We start from the raw sequence: 17,470 nt of genomic DNA, 5'->3' as shown, positions 1-17,470 counted from the left end.
GCTCACCGTCTATTTCATCTACATCATCTGAGTCAGAGCTCCCACAGCATTAGCACATTAAAATGCTGAAGGTCAACCTGGGAAACATTATGCCTGCTAAATATCAGCATGATAGCATTGTTGATGACATGCTAACATTAGCATTGAGCTCAGAGGTGCTTTACTCCTATTCTTGTTTCTAATCTAACATTATTATTATTATTATTATTATTATTATTAATAATAATAATAATAATAATAATAAATGTGTTTAAAAAATGCGATAAAAGCTGTGTGAGTTGCAGATATGAGCATATTGTTGTCATTAACATCACCACAATAGAGATTTTAAAACTATTTAACTATAAAAAGGCAAACTGAGAACTGAACCATAAAACCTCAGTTTTGTTTCTTGTTTGTTCTCAGACACTCTCTCTCTGCCAAATCATGATTACTGATGTTCAAAAGCTTTATGTGGATTCATTATGAAGAAAGCCTTATGGCAGCTTTTTGTGAATTAATGTGTCTCTTTTTCAGTTGTCACAAAGTAACGTGAGCTTTTTCACAGATGTCTTTTTATTTCAAGTGTAATTCATGCGACTCTTCTTTATCTTCATGGTATTTTGATTATCTGTGACCATGGTTTACTTTCCTCTTTGCAACTGTTCCAACTGATAAGGAAGGCATGAGGTGTTTTCCTCTGTCACTTGTTTTTTAGAGACAGTTCTTACACCAACAGAATAAATATCAGGAGCCTGTTTCAACATCCAGAAGTTCAGCCCTTCACCTAAACCAGACCCTGTGGCACCATGCTCTGCTCCAGACTCAGCGCCTCACTGTGTGAGTACACATCTGACTAGAAAATAATCATAAAGAAAAGAATAATAAATCTGGAAGCTTAAATTTAGATTTTATAAGATTTCTTGCTTTTCTTTACTAAAAAAATCATTAATTATATCTATGCTGCTATGATATCTGAGAACAGTATCTCTTTTATAGCATTTATATTGTACTGTGCTTTGACATGCATCTGTTAAGAGAAGGAATCTTTTGCTCTTCAGCCCTCAGAGGTCTGTGATCTCAGAACAGGACAATACACTACAAACAGTGAAATCTGTGACTTGTCAGTGACTGAACTCAAATAAGACACTGGTGCACACAGTTCACTTTAGCAATTTAGTGATCAGGTGTATACGATGATTTTTACATTTACATTCTAGCAATAGCAAAGAGCCCAGTGTTGAGTAATACTGGGCTGATGTTACTCAACACGGGGTTGTTTGCTGTGCTGTCCGTATCTAGAGAGACTGTTATTTAAATTTTTAAATGCCTACGCCAGTGCTGTAGAAGACACAGTGTGAATCGTGTGTTATTTGGGTTCGGTCGCTGAGAAGTGGCCCATTGAACTGTTTGACGCATTTGTAAACTTTTGATTCTACCTTAACAGAACAGAGGACAGAGCACAGACCTCTAGTTCAGTGGTTCCAAACCTATGGGCTGTGGCCCCCTGGTAGGTCACGAAGGTTTTGCAAGTGGGCAGACGAATCAGAAGCTAATAAAAACATGTTGAAATAAACTCTCTGGCTTTTGAGTCAATGTCAAATTATCAACTCAGGGTGTGAAGAGTTTCTCCCCTGTCTAATAAGCCATCGAGTCTGCAGTAAAAATGTTAATGTTTGAGTGATAAAGGTTAACAAGCATCAAATCAGTATTGACAAATGTGATTAAAGTCATTAGTAAAAGTTAAAATATAAACCAACAGAAGGCTTGAGCAAGTCACGGGCTACCATACATTTTGAATTGTATACCCTCATTTAACATTTAGTGTTTAAGTCATTCATAAATGTATTTTACAACAATTGCAAATATTAAAGTGATGAGATGATTTAGGTCCAGATGCATGCAGCTGAAACGACAGAGGATAAACACCAGCAACAACCTGTCAACCCAAAATGTGTAGATTGGATTAGTGAATGGCCATACCAGGCAAAGGCTCAGGGGCCTGAGGGGTCAATTGGCCCCTGGATCAAAGCCTCAATCAATCAGATGACTACACAGACATGTAAAGAGACACAGAACGAACGTGACTTGACAAAAATGACTAAAGAAGACGCAGTCGGGAAAATAGATACAAAATAACCACAAAAAGATACAAAGTGACTCGTGTGCCTTTCAGTCTGGGGATCTCTGATCTTTTATTTGGGAAGGGTGGGGCTTCCTTTGAACTTATCTGTCCTTAACAGTGAAGGTTTCAGTTTGTTTGAAGTTCTCATTAACTCACAGAAATAACAAGATCAATGAAATAACCAATGTTTGTCTTTCAGTGCTCGCAGCAACGTGTCTACTCACGGCTTCAGGTAAATGGATGTTTGATTGTTATATGACAGTGCTTGCACATCTTTTTTCATTATGTTCCTTTGTGTTAAGCTTATACTTTCATTTTGATACATAATTTCCATGCATTATTTGAACACATTGCTCTACGGTTGTTAATGTAATTCGATCATATTCATACAGGTTATCTGTTATAACCTGACACTTCTCAGACCTTCTAAGACCTGTTCTCAGCAGCGTTTTAAATGTATAAAACAAATTTTTCATTCCAGGCTTTTCCAGTGCCCAGAACTATTTTACTTCCACCGCCCTTTCCAAAGAGAGGGTGATCACCTGTGATGTCCCCTACAACGTCCAGCGCCTCAGCTGTGGTATGTGGCAGTTAAGAAATCAAGCTGTACATGTATGTTGATAAACGCACACACACACTGTAGTTTATTTTGACTCAGTTGTACACACACCATCCTGCTGCCCCCAATACTCCCTCAAGAACCAAACGTGGATGAATCCGCTGCTGAAAATAGTACCAAGCAACTGCACTGTTTCCTCAACTTTTGCAAAAACTACAGTGTTGTAGAGAAATTTTTAGCCTTTAGCCCTGTTGGCTTGGGTCATTTTAATTAAATTTGTTAATATAACAAGATAAAGAACATCATCAGGCTCATCCTGTACATCGTTTTTCCCTCTGTCTTTGTTTGATTTGTCCCCTTCTGGTATGTCGCAGACGGTGGGGTGATCACCGTGGAGACAGCTCTGTATGGACGTGCAGACAGAGAGACCTGCAGTGAGGGCAGACCGGCAAACCAGCTGACCGATACACAGTGCTCTCAGCTGGGCACTGTGGACGTCCTCAAGAAAAGGTACACACCCACTAAAATTCACTAAAGTCATAAAAACATTCCACATGTCGTGCAATTACTCTTCCACTCTTACTCACACATACACTATGTCACACAGAGAGAGAGAGAGAGAGAATGAGAGAGAGAGAGAGAGAACTCACCTCATGTTCTGTTGAATTATAGACGTAATTATAAATATAACTAAATATAAATATTAGAAATTTTTCTGCTATGACTATATGGCTTACATGTAGCCTCCACTTTCTCCTGTAATAATGTGGAATTGCAAAAATAATATTTAAATAATTTCAATAATAATAATGATAATTATTATTATTATTGATATTCTTTTCATAATCATTGGTCAGTCACACACTTTTGTTTTTTGTAATCTGGATAATTTTCCGCCTAGATGAACACATTGGCCAAATTTATAACTACTCCCATTAAATTGAGTATTAACCTACAGAATTAGCGTTCTGATGATTTGTGAGGGTGGCTGCTTCTACTGCCAAAATTTCTATTTGTTCTAATTATGGTCTTCGGACTGTCACATACAGTACCAGCAAAACTAACAAAGTTCCCATCAGCCCCAGCTGTTCTATGCATTTAGTGCTAATTATTGAAAGCTAGCATTAAACTAAGATGGTGAACATGGAAAACATTAAAACCTGCTCAGCATCAGCATGCAAGCATCGTTATTTTGAGCGTGTTAGCATGTTGACATTAACATTCAGCCAACATTAGTAAACTCATATAGTTGCTGGTGTGGCTGTAGACCCTTATGATGCTGTACAACTTGTCAGATTAAATGATTAAATCCAGAAAATGAGCTCTGTATCGTGTCGCTGCAGGTGTGATGGCAAGAGAGTGTGTGAATTCAATGCAAATGTTGTTCGTACCTCTGATCCCTGCTTTGGCATCTACAAATACCTGGACACCACCTACTCCTGTTTCCCAGCAAGTCAGTTAAGTTTGTCTGTGCAACTAAAAGTTAAACAAACCAGTAAGTTTGATAAGAGCAATATGTCTAATGTGATTCTTGTTACTTTAACAGTCCACACTGTCGTATGTGAGAGCTCTTTGGCCATCCTGCAGTGTGGTAAGATCAGTTTTTTATGCCATATGCATACTTATATTTTCTGAGCATTTCAACTCTCATTTAATGTCTCACCATTCCTGCTCTTTTTGTCAGATGAAGGGCAGGTCATTTTTGTGTACAGCGCTGATTATGGACGCCGTGACCGTACCACCTGCTCTTACCAACGTCCTGCCCCTCAGGTCCAAAATGTGCTGTGCTCAAGTCCCACTAACAAAGTGGCTGAAAGGTGCAGTTGGCCACTTTTTTTTGTAAAAGAGGAGGGATGAATGCCATACGTTGAGGCACAAATGTCCCATTCTTTAGTGCAGATTCAAGCCTCTATTCACCCACATCACTCTGCATCCACAGCTGTAACAGGAAAAGCAGCTGCTCTGTCAAAGCCAGCAACTCAGTGTTTGGAGACCCCTGTGTCGGCACTTACAAGTACCTGGAGGTGGCTTACAGATGTCAGTGTAAGTAGTGCCTGCCTCAAGCCCCCGTGGCCACCAGAGAGCCCCCAAGTGCAGTTGAAATATCCCAAAGAGAGTTTGAAATGTGTTTCTGATACATTAAGTCAATCGTAATCATACAAAATGCACTATTATTAACATTGCTTCTGCTACAGCTAATAAAAGTCATAATGGGTTTGTTAGGTTTACAGTGGGTGGGCAAATCATCAACTGTTGATAATAGTCAATACCAACTTCTCTCAGGACCCGTAAAGGCTTGGTCAAGTGTGTGTACAATATGGGGGGAAAACTATGATGTTGAGTACATACACATAGTATAGTTAGAACTGTACAGTTAATCTCTGTATAGATGATGTAATGCCAACATTTTGAGTTCTTCATAAATGTTATCTATTATTAATGTCCTGGAAGAAGGATCCCTCTCCTGTTGCAGTTCTTAAGGTTTCTTCTATTTTCCATCCCACTAAAGGTTTTGTTTTGTTTTTTTCACACAAAGTCGGTGCATCCATCGTTAGCTAGTTCACAGCTAATATGTAAGATAATCTGCACATGTGACACAAGACAAAATATTTCTGGTGTGAACACACTTGAAGTCCCAGCCAAAAAGTCAGCATCCTCACCAGTTGGTGATCGATAGGTGGAGTTAAAGAATCAGCATAATTTTTGTACTGGCAGTTACTTTGTGCAAGGACTACATACAGTACACTATAGTAAAAGGAAAATTTAAGGTATTCCTTTATGACATAACCTTATTTGCACTCCTGCACATGCAACACTGCGTGATGGGATATATTATCACATTTAATATTAAAATAAAAAAAATAAAAAAATATTGCTGCTAAAATTAGCCTAAACTGATATTGTAGCATTCAGAACCTGGTCACTTGCAGCAGGTTAATACTGCACAGCAGTAGTGTAACATAATGGTGATTGGCCCAGATGCAAATATTTTTCTTGTGCAGTATTAACCTGCTGCAAGAGTAGCAGCTATGCTAAGTTACTACTCTAGGTGCTTAGCCACTTAGCCATGCATGCTAATGTTAGCATTTTGGGGTTTAATGAAGTGTATAAAGGTAAGTAAAGGTGTCTTCATTAGCCTTTAACCACATCACATGGTCTTCATCGGTGGGGTGAGGTTGCTCATGTTATTAACTGCCACATGATGTGGTCAAAGGCTTTTGAAAAGGCAAGTAAGTGGACCTTGAGTCGAGGTTATGTTTGTCTAACTAGTATTTCCAAGGTAAAGAATGAGCTTTGATGCATAGTGTGTAAAAAGCTGGTTTAGAAATAATTTTCCTGCAGGAGCAGAATATTTTCATGTAGTCAGTAACTAAAGTGAATTTTCTCTTTTCTCTTTTGCAGATCCTCCGTTTCAACCAGATCAATAAAACCAAAATTACATCACAATATATACATGCTTGGAATGAAATAATATACACTAATTACTGGGTTTCAGTGCCTTTGATTAATTTTCTCTACTGCAGTTTTATTTTTTCAGGGTTAGGGCTCATTTTATTCACCTGTAACATTTTCTGTTTTCATTGTGCTCTTCAAATAAACTTGCCTTTCACTGACAGTTTGTCTGGCCTTATAATATACATAAAAATACAAATTTCTCCACGTACAAAACTGCAGTGGTTAACTTGCTGAAAAAATCCTCCAATCCTCAGATATGATCTTTTTTGGAATAAAAATCTTAAAATTTACCAGCAAAGATCCTTGTTTAATGTGTTACAGGAGAAAGACGTTCCAGACTTGAGTTTGACTTTGGCATAGTTTGTCTAAATAGATTGTGAAACTAAAGCTATACTTAATTGTTGTATAAAACAAATGCAAAATAACAGAATAAATTAAAATGAAACCTCTTCTCAGATGTTTTATTGGGGTCACAGCAGCAGCACAAAACAAGACCTTACATCATTGAGATTCACTACAAAATAAATTAAACAGAAAGATAAGTTTCACATTAAGCATATTTCAGTGCACGTCAGTTGCGAGAGCTTGACTCATGTTAAAGACAAACAATATTGTTCAAAAATGAAAACTTAAAACAACCAAGAGGATTATACAGAAACAACTGGAAATGTCTGATTTTAATGTTGCATCTCAGTGCTTCTTTCATGTTGCATGTTCATCAAAACATCCCTTTTGCCTAAAGTTAATGGAATGTAATGGATATAATTTCTCTATCATCCAGTTACAAAATTGATTCCCTTCATTCAACGACTACATTTCATGTTCTACTCACAGCCACAAATGTACACACAAACATAGACAAATGACAGTAGATTCACAAATAAATAGCATTTCATATTTCACATCATTATTCGTTATTCTTGTTCCCCTATGTACAGGTGTATCCCTCTCAGGGGGGACATCTTAATCTATGGCAGCCTGAAAACTAGATGCTTCAGTCTCAGGATGCACATTTTAAAAGGTATAAACTGACACTGACATAATGAAGAATAAACTCTTATTCTGACAACATCACTAATTATTCTGTATACTGTCCAACTAGAGATGAATGGGGAGAGAAATGTAAAGGGTGGAAGTGGAAGCATTGCAGTGAGAGGAGGAAAGATGGAGGGTGAAGTCAGGGGACAGATGGCAGGTGTGTCACTCTGTCTGGGGAACGGAGATGGCAGGGCCCTTGGGGTCATCAAAGCGGTCCATGGTGCGGAGCTGCATGATCATGTGCAGGCCGTAGGTGAGCACCAGGACCATGAGCAGACTGGTCATCAGACCCATCCAGATACCAGGAGAGAAGAAGCCCGCACAGTCACTGGCATATGAGAATTCACTGCCAGTCACGTTGAAGCCCTGGATCTGTGGAGGGAAAGTTAATTTAGAAGTTAATTGTTAATCACTGTAAAGGCTTATTGTTAATGCTTGGCACCCTCTATCATTCCCTCTGGCTTTCCACATGGACGCTTTCATTCCTAGATATTACATCTGGTCATCATTCAGAATTTATACAAATGACGTTTTACATGTGGCTCAAACCACCTCTGAATGTGGTCTGAGTGATCGGATCTCAAATGTGTCTTCAATGAGTCTGGGGTGCATTCACACCTGAACTTAGAGCTTGTTAATATCAGATCTGAGGAGGACCGTAGTTTAAATTATGTCACAATTTAAGTTTTTTTTTTTTGTGGGGCAGATTTGACCTTTTTATGATAGAGACAGTGCTATGTTACGTTTCTACATTAGTTTTTGACCAAAAATCTACTTTTTGTGCAGATTTTAATATTGTGCAAAAAACAAAAATTCATAACATTAGAGAAAAAAAATCGCCATCTTACCTGGAAGTCCTCAAAGGAGACTCTCCACTGATTGGCTGGGTCTTTGGATGAGCGTGGGATGAGTAGCGGCCAACGGAAGTTGGTGACAGACTCACAGCGGTACGAGTACTCAGCGGGGGCATAAACGTGTCTGCTGCCGTTGAACGTGGCTTTGGTCCCGTCGTACTCCAGCTCCACGGCGTCAAGTGTGAACCAGCGGCGTGCAGACACCTTATAGTGACGCTGGCTCATAGCAAAGCTGGACACACACACACACACATAAAAATATGCAGATTTTTGAAGGGTTCAGGAGAAGAATTGAATTATTTCTATTTCTTAATTAAAGAATAGGTTAGATGTTCATATATACCCGGTCTGAGTATATTGTGCATACTTACATCAGTTTAAAGCTGCGGTGGCCGAGTACATTCTCATAATTAAGAACCAACCTGCAAAAAACCAAACATGAAATGTGACAGAGAAAGAACTAAGAAAACTACAAGATAAATTATGAGATTTCATTTTAAACATTTCAGATAAAGACAACATCTACACATTATTGACTTTTATGACAAGAAATGCACACAGCCTGTATTCAGAAACTGAGCCTTAAAACGAGCCGTCAGGATCTTGTAACTCTGTGATGTCACAACAAAGCAGTCACCACCCTCAGCCATTCACCAAGTACGGGCCACCTGGACCCACCATCCAACCTTGCAGGATTTGGTTTCTCTGAGTGTTTACCTGAAATCTGCTATATTTTCATTATATCACTCAAAAAACTGCCAGCCAATCAGAAGAGAGACTTAGAGCCTCCTCTCTTCTGGTTGGCTCACTGACCTGTTGTTACTAGAGCTCCAGAGAGAAGCCTGAGAGAGGAGATGTAAAACTACATTGAGACGGTTTTTGGCTCTTAAAACCACAAATATATTTTATGGATCAATACTTATGAGACCAATAATTATTGATCTTTTCCTAGTGTAAAACGTTGGTTGACTATTGCATGATGACAAGATGTTATGCAGCCACCTGCCACTAGCTGGGGCTGCAGCCCTGGCAAACAGCGGCCCCCCTCTCCCTGTGCTATTGCTCAGATGTTGTATACAAGCAAGGTGCAAAGTGGGACAGAAGACATTAGTAAAACGAGTGCAGTTTAGCTGTATTTTGATCTAGGAAATGAAAAGAAAGTTGTATGTGTCAGAGTAAACTGCCAAAAATGTTTTCACACTTCTCATAATAACACAAAAGATCTCTAATGTAATGTCTTGTGCCGTTGCTTCATTGTAGAGCTGTGTGCAGGGGAATTGTTTAGGGCTGTTAGGAAAATCCCTATGAAGTTGCAGCAGGAAAAGAAGGAAACATGGAAGGTAGCGCTGAAACAGTTAGTCATTTAATCTATCAGTCAATTGACAGAAAATCAATCTGCATTTATTTGATAGTTGTTGAAGTAATTTTGTTAGGCAAAAATGCCTAAATTCACTTGCTATTCTTTGTCATATATATTTATAAACTGAATATTTTCTGGATTCGAAAATTATTTTGAAAAAAGATATTTGAAGGTGTCACCTTGGAATGACCATGGAAACCATGATCGACATTTTTCACTATTTTCTTAGATTTCTTCTAAGATTTCTTTCTTAAGATTATTCTTAGACCAAACAAATTAATTCACTGAGAAAATAATTGGTACGATAATGGAAATAATCATTACTTGCAGCTCTAACAGAAAGCAGAGTCTTTAGCAGTGAGTTCCTTCATCTTTTAAGTAAATCTCAGCCATAAACTTACTTTGCTTTGGTTTTGTCGCAGCTTGAGCCGTGGAGTTTTGGGCTGACACCCTCCCCAAAGGTAGATGGAGTCAGGTCATGTTCCTCCCAGCGACCACTCCGGAGGATGCTCACCGACAGGCCTTTTGCCCACATGAGGATACAGGTGTCCTCTCTCTCCTGTGGAAAGAGAAATCAATTAACTGCTGGTTTTAGCCAAAAATAAAACAGAACAGAATATCTCCACACTTATCTTTCATGGCTAGAGAAAACCAATTAGCAATCAAGATGTAACCAACTCATTCCACCTTAAACTCCACTGGAGCGTAGATATCGGCCCTCTCTTTAATCCTGCGCTGCCTCTCCCTTTCTCTCTCCCTATCCCTGTAGCCACCTCTGGCCTGCAGCAGAGAGCGTCCGCCACCCACACCTGCTTCCATAGAGAGAGACGCTGCCTCCTGTGCAGAGACGGACAGACAACAGCATATGAACACATTTATTGCTGCACAACAAACACAGTGAACACTGAACACAGTGATATACACACATTAACAGAGCAGACACCTGACTCACCCTTGAGGGACGCAGGGCTGTGTAAATGGCTGTGTATGGAACAGACTGGGTCTTCATGATGCTCAACACCTGACCGATCACCTCGTCTGAAACACAACATGTTCATCTATTGGCAGCATTTCCAAGCAAATTAATTAATGCAAAAACCTAAAGGATTTTCATATCAAAAACAACCCTGGTGACAAATGTCAAGTTGTACAGGTGTTTGAGGAATCACTGAATGGTTTGATGAATATATAAAACGGGGCTGTGGCTTTTAAAACCACAAGATCTCAATCCAGCTGAGCACCTGTGTTAGACAGACCCTGCACTTCCATCAGCAAAACATGAATATGAGGGACTATTTTTTTTTGTTCGTCTCTCCAGTAGAGGTCAGAGACTTCATGTGATGTTATCTTTTAAGATTAGCTACTACACTATTGTACCAGCATGCAGCTGTTTTCCTAGCTACAGCTATAGTGGTGACTCAACAATATTTTGGAGTTAGACCAATCAGGTAATCCTGTGCAACTTGCTTCCCTTAGGAGAAGCACAGAGTGAGAAGGTCCAAAGAACATGTCGGAGAAAAGATCATGTTCCGCACAACATACTGTATCTCTGAGCAAAGAATGAGTCTAAAACATCAAAGCAGTAGAAACCACACAGTTGATTTTATTTTGTTGGGATAAGACAGGCTGTGTGGCAGACTCACCGTTTCCACTGAGAATCTCTTTAGCAGACATCAAATCAGCCCTGCAAGAGTCAGACAAAACAACAACAAGATACTGAGTATTAGTATGTTAGTATGTAAGTATCGTATGTTAGTATTAATATGTTAGCTGCGGTAATTTTACAGTCATTTTATGTAATGTTTCAGCTGCTCATCTCACACTAAATACACATAGTGAACAGTATTTTGGTGAAGAAGTGAGTAAATCCTGCTTCTGAAAGATCAGCTGCTCTGAATGTACCAGCATAAACAGCTGTAATAATGCAAAGCGTGCAGTGTGACTGTGAGCGAGCAGCTCTGTTCAAACAGCCACAATCTGGAAATGACAACTGGTTTCATAAGGAGAGTCGGTCTGTTGGTGTCACATGGACACTGTGTGTGTTTCCATTAACCTTCCAATAGATAAGAACTACACCTACAACTGTACAAAACAAAGATGGCGGCAGCTGTACCTACCCGATGCCGTAGGGCAGCCTGAACACCAGCAGGGCGGGTGAGGACGCATTGAGTCTCAGCTGGCTCAGTGTCTCAGGGTCCATGTACAGAGGGGAAGTTTCTAATTGGTCTTGGAGCTGGCCAATCACTGCATTGGAGGCAGGCCAGGACACAGCAGGTAACACCAGAGGGGAGGATGAGGACATCAGAGCCCCCTGCAACACAGGAGAGACTAAATGTAACACCTGGAATAAAACAATACTACACCATAAAACACAGCAGCCAAGTTTTCACTTCCTCTGACAATTACCTGGGGGAGAAACTTTGAACATACAGCATCAAACAGGAGTTAAACAGGAACATGTAAAGAGAGTATAAAAGACTACAGGACTCAAAACATTTAACTGATCTACACGGTTAATTATCACCTCACCTCCAGGTTGGGGAAAACACTGTCCTGCTTGTTTCCAAAAGCCCCTCCGTACATGGTGAAATCCTCTATGCTCATCTGGAGAGGACATGGAGAGAGGGGAGTTACTTCATAAGAAAAACAGAAATTGTAATTCTTATGTGCGTGCATGTGTTTGTGTGTACCTTGTCCTGAAGGAACAGCACTACATTTCGTGGGCCCACATTCAGAGCTTTCTCCAGGTAAGACGCAAGCTGCTGCTGCCCAACAATGTGACCTGCAGTAGGAGGGGACTGACTTGGCAGAGAGATCCTGGTGGAGATTTAAAGCAGAGGTTTGTTTTCAGATCATTTACTGAAGCACAATGACCCAGACAACAGTGGAAAACATATTTTTTACTAAGGTAAGAGTACAAAAGTAAATAGCAAATGGACTGCACTTAATATATACTAACCACTCAAAGCGCTTTACACAAAGCAAGGCACATTCACCCATTCACACACATTCAAACAGCTCTTTCTACTACTCATACAATGTCTCTACTATACACACACACATGTTCACTGATGGAACAGTCATCAGAGGCAAATTGGGGTTCAGTACCTTGCCCAAGGACACAAAGAAGTGGAGGAACCAGGATCAAAATACTCAAGTGTATTATTATTGTTATTGGTTTATTACTCCTAATGTGGAAATATATAAGAAGCATTTTACTGTTGTAGATGGTCCAGGTGGAGTGAATTTGAACTATTACATTGTTTTATATTCTATTTATTGTTTCACTGGGTAGTTTAATCTTCACCAATGCATCATATTCTTGTGTCCTGTGTTTTTTTAATGTTGCTTTTCTGTCTTTTTTTCCCTATGCACTAATTGAGGAGTAATTGCAATCTCTGTAGCACCACAATGATTCATTTATAGTTTGTTGTGACACATTTTATATTTATCAAAAAAGATTTCATGTCCTGCGCTTTGGATATTGCTCTTGGCCATATTATGATATCGATATTTTTTTGATCAATTGTTCAGTCCTATATCATATTCATGTTTTGTTAGACTGTGTGGTTCTATAGGCAGGTTTCATGTGGATGAATGAAATGAATGAGGGACCTTTATATTAACTAAGGGTGATGAAATAATACATGCCAATCGTAAAGTTCATGTTTCAGGCAGAGTGAGTAAACGGCTTGCTAACGTTACATCGCAGGTAATGAGGCACCTGACATTTATTAGGATTATATGTATATTCTTACATCTATGTTACCTTAGTTTAATTATTAAAATACCACAGTCGAGTCTGTGTTTTATTTATGACCTAACAGAGCTACTGAGGTCGGTTTACATCTTAATAACATCAAGTGACACCGTTAACCGTTAGCCAAATGGGAATAAAACCGTGATGACCCGTTATCCCACGGAGCCGCCTCTGAGAGGGGAAAAACAGGAACATCATCGTCTCTCACCCTTCGCTCGTCCACAGAAGAAGCGGCACCTGCTCATCGCAAAATCCCGCGTTTAATATGTTTAATAAACCGAGAAAAACGGCCCAGGCTGCAGAGATGCGGCTGAGCAGCGGTGTCTGTGCAGACGCCATCTTTACAGTCTCTGACAGTAGGTGATCTGACGTCGATTCCAATGAGGTCACGTGACGGTGGATGAAGAAGAGACGCTACTCTGCCTCCCCTTCCTCTGCAGCGTGACATCAGATGCTGTAACGGACATGGGCGTAAGTTACTCAAGGGGTGGGGGCGGCCATGTCAGCATCGACAATGATTTTTAGATGTTTTGTGTCTGTTTTTAGTCAGTTAATGTGTCTCTTTGCTTCTCATTGTGGTTATTTGTGTCTATTTTTTTTAAAAACAAATTTTGTGTCTTTTTATTCATTTTGCATTTGTTTTTAATTGTTTTCTGTCTTTTTGTAGTCAGTTTGTGTCAAGTCATTCTTATTGTGTGTTTCTTTGAATACCTTTGTGGTTATTTTGCATCTATTTTTTTTTCATTTTGCATCTATGTTTTTCAGTTTTTCATTAAACAAACATTACACAACATATATTATTAATATTACAAAACATGATATTACACAACATAATGTAATGTTACAGGACTGGTCACAGCACTTACATACTAACTATACTATGACTTGTTTGTGCTTTACTATACTATGCCATTTTAATGCCTTACAATACTATGACGTTTTTTGTCACTTTTATGACATACTATACTATGATATTTATTGAAATTTTATATGCCTTACTATACTATGACGTTTTGATGACGTTTTATGCCATATTATAATATGACTGTTATTGAAATTATTATGCCTTACTATACTATGACGTTTTATTCCTTACTATACTATGACGTTTTATTCCTTACTATACTATGATGTTTTCATGACGTTTTATGCCTTCCTATACTATGGTGTTTTTTATGCCACCACATAATGGTTTATGACATTTTATGCCCTACTACACTATGACGTTTTCATGACCTTTTATAACATACAATACTATAGTATAATACCGTCAAGGTGGTGCTACATAGCATCCCTGAATAAAACAAGTTGTTACTCTTGTTCTCTTATTCCTTCTGCTATCAGGCTGCTAAATGTTGATCTGTAGTCATGTTAAATAGGTCCCTTTTTTCAAAGAATGTCCTTAAATCACTGCCTTATTAGTTTCTTAACCTAAATAGTAGGTTTACATCATGTTTTTTCATGCAATATAGTCTAGAATATAGTCTAGAATGTTTGTATTTATTCATTTATGTGTGCTATGAATGTCAACTCTACTTGCCTGACCCTTGTGTGAGTTAGTACGCGTGGGGCCCTGCAAGGTGGCAGCGTGCACATCTGTCCACTTACTTGTTGTCTCTGGCACAGCCCACGAGGCCTGTCAGTTTGTGTTTGTGTATAAAAGGTCTTGGTATATTGTAAAACTGAATTGCACTCTGGTATGAATAAAGTCATCTGAATCTGAGTCTGAGTCTGAATTTGAATCTGAATGAATTATTATAATATGCCATTTTTTGCCATTTTTATGCCTTACTATATTATGATGTTTTATGCCTTACTATATTATGATGTTTTATGCCTTACTGTACTATGAAGTTTTGATTACGTTTTACGACATACTATACTATGACATTTTTATTACATTTTTTGGATTATTATACTATGATGATTTATGATGTTTTATGCCTTATTATACTATGAGTGTTTTTTGTTGACATTTTTAACCCATTCTATACTATGCCTTTTTTGACATTTTATGCCTTACTATACTATAATTTTTTTTTTTTAGATTTTTATGCCTTATTATACTTTTACATTTTTTAACATTATTATGCCTAACTAAACTATGATGTTTTTTGAAATTTTTATGACATACTTTACTATGACATTTTTTTATATTTTTATGCCTGACCATACGAAGAAGTTTTTTGGCATTTTTATCTTTACTATCCTATGACATTTTTTGACATAATTATGCCTTACTGAACTATGATATCTTATGACATACTATACTATGACGTTTTTAGGCCATACTATACTATGACATTTTTGGATATTTTTATGCCATTATATACTGTGACGTTTTATGATGTTTTATGCCTTACTATATCATGACGTTTCGATGACTGTTTACGCCATTATATACTATGACTTTTTTGACATTTTTATACTATACTATACTTTGACCTTTTTTGAAATTTTATGCCTTACTATACTATCATGTTTTTTTTTACATTTTTATGCCTTACTAACATATGATGTTTTATGCCTTACTATACTATGATGTTTTTAGTCCATAATATACTATGGCTTTTTAAAATATATCTATGCCTTACTATACTATGAGGTGTTATGACATTTTATACTTAACTGTACTATGATGACATTTTTATTCATTAATATACTGAGACATTTTTTGAATATTTTATTCCTTGCTATACTGTGATGTTTTAATGACATTTTAGGCCTTACTTTACTATGATGTTTTTTTTACATTTTATGCCTTGCTATACTATGTCGATTTTTACTTTTTAAGCCTTACTATACTATGATGTTTTTATAACTTTTTATGCCTGATTATACTATGTCGTTTTTATGCCTTACTATAATGTGATGTTTTTATAACTTTTTATGCCTGACTATACTATGTTGTTTTTATGCCTTACTATACTATGTCGTTTTCATGCGTTTTTTTGCCTTACTATAATGTTTTTTATATGCCTTACTGTACTATGTATTATGCCTTGCTATTCTATGATGTTTTCATGACTATTCATTCCTTAATATACTATGTCGATTTTATGCCTTACTATACTATGTCGTTTTCATGCCTTACCATACTATGACGTTTTTAGGTCTTTTTATGCCTTACTACAATATGTCATTTTTAGGACTTTTTTTGCCTTACTATACTATGTCATTTTTATGACTTTTTATGCCTTACTATACTATGTCTTTCTTATACCTTACTATACTGTGACGTTTTTATGACCTTTTATGCCTTACAATACTATGTCGTTTTTAGGTCTTTTTATGCTTTACTACACTATGTAATTTTTAGGACTTTTTTAGCCTTACTATACTATGTCGTTTTTATGAAAAAAACGACTTTTTATGCCTTTTTATGCCTTTTTATGCCTTACTATACTATGTAATTTGTATGACCTTTTTTGCCTTACTATACTATGACATTTTTATGACTTTTTTGCCTTACTATACTATGACGTTTTTATGACTTTTTTTGCCTTACTATACTATGTAATTTTTATGACTTTTTTTGCCTTACAATATTATGTTGTTTTCATGACTTTTTATGCCTTACAATACTATGTCGTTTTTATGCCTCACTATACAATGATGTTTTTATGACTTTTTATGCCTTACTATACTATGTCATTTTTATGACTTTTTTAGTCTTACTATACTATGTCATTTTTATGACTTTTTATACCTTACTATGCTATAAGATTTTTAGGACTTTTTATGCCTCACTATATTACGTTGTTTTTATGCCTTACTATACTATGTAATTTTTATGACTTTTTTTGCCTTACAATATTATGTTGTTTTCATGACTTTTTATGCCTTACAATACTATGTCGTTTTTATGCCTTACTATACAATGATGTTTTTATGACTTTTTATGCCTCACTATACTATGACGTTTTTAGGACTTTTTATGCCTTACTATACTATGACTTTTTATGCCTTACTATACTCTGACGTTTTTAGGACTTTTTATGCCTCACTATACTATGATGTTTTTATGACCTTTTTTGCCTTACTATACTATGACGTTTTTATGACTTTTTTTGACTTACTATACTATGTAATTTTTATGACCTTTTTTGCCTTACTATACTATGACATATTTATGACTTTTTATGCCTTACTATACTATGACGTTTTTATGACCTTTTTTGCCTTACTATACTATGACTTTTTATGCCTCACTATACAATGATGTTTTTATGACTTTTTATGCCTTACTATACTATGTCATTTTTATGACTTTTTTAGTCTTACTATACTATGTCATTTTTATGACTTTTTATACCTTACTATGCTATAAGATTTTTAG

At 37.1% G+C, this 17,470-nt stretch overlaps 2 protein-coding genes across 3 annotated transcripts; one reads left to right on the top strand and one right to left on the bottom strand.

Annotated features, from left to right (window-relative positions):
• Positions 1-673: 673 nt before the first annotated feature.
• On the top strand, positions 674-6,279 carry LOC111644190 (L-rhamnose-binding lectin SML-like). 2 transcript variants are annotated; one of them, XM_087170077.1, is made up of 9 exons: positions 674-819; positions 2,304-2,336; positions 2,586-2,684; positions 3,038-3,173; positions 4,007-4,116; positions 4,210-4,254; positions 4,348-4,480; positions 4,603-4,706; positions 6,066-6,279. In XM_087170077.1, the coding sequence occupies exons 1-9, from the start codon at positions 789-791 to the stop codon at positions 6,089-6,091; spliced, it is 717 nt and encodes a 238-aa protein (XP_087026203.1). In that variant the 5' UTR covers positions 674-788; the 3' UTR covers positions 6,092-6,279. The 2 variants fall into 2 exon arrangements, with proteins under 2 accessions (XP_087026203.1, XP_087026202.1); XM_087170076.1 differs by having other exon boundaries at positions 675-819; positions 3,035-3,173.
• A 274-nt stretch (positions 6,280-6,553) lies between these two features.
• Positions 6,554-13,506, bottom strand: atp6ap1a (ATPase H+ transporting accessory protein 1a). The gene is made up of 11 exons (XM_023392942.1): positions 13,340-13,506; positions 12,062-12,188; positions 11,901-11,975; positions 11,489-11,682; positions 11,015-11,055; positions 10,324-10,409; positions 10,059-10,208; positions 9,773-9,930; positions 8,383-8,433; positions 8,006-8,243; positions 6,554-7,529 (listed from the first exon to the last, which is right to left on the bottom strand). Exons 1-11 carry the CDS (start codon positions 13,468-13,470, stop codon positions 7,320-7,322), a joined length of 1,461 nt encoding a protein of 486 aa, XP_023248710.1. The 5' UTR covers positions 13,471-13,506; the 3' UTR covers positions 6,554-7,319.
• Between the last annotated feature and the right edge of the window lie 3,964 nt (positions 13,507-17,470).

This window comes from Seriola lalandi, unplaced genomic scaffold, assembly GCF_002814215.2.
Source record: "Seriola lalandi dorsalis isolate HSWRI2012SDOR001 ecotype SW California unplaced genomic scaffold, Sedor1 jcf7180002054927, whole genome shotgun sequence".
Taxonomy (NCBI): domain Eukaryota; kingdom Metazoa; phylum Chordata; class Actinopteri; order Carangiformes; family Carangidae; genus Seriola; species Seriola lalandi.
Note: the sequence above shows the minus strand (reverse complement) of the source record. Positions and strands in the feature narration are given on the sequence as shown.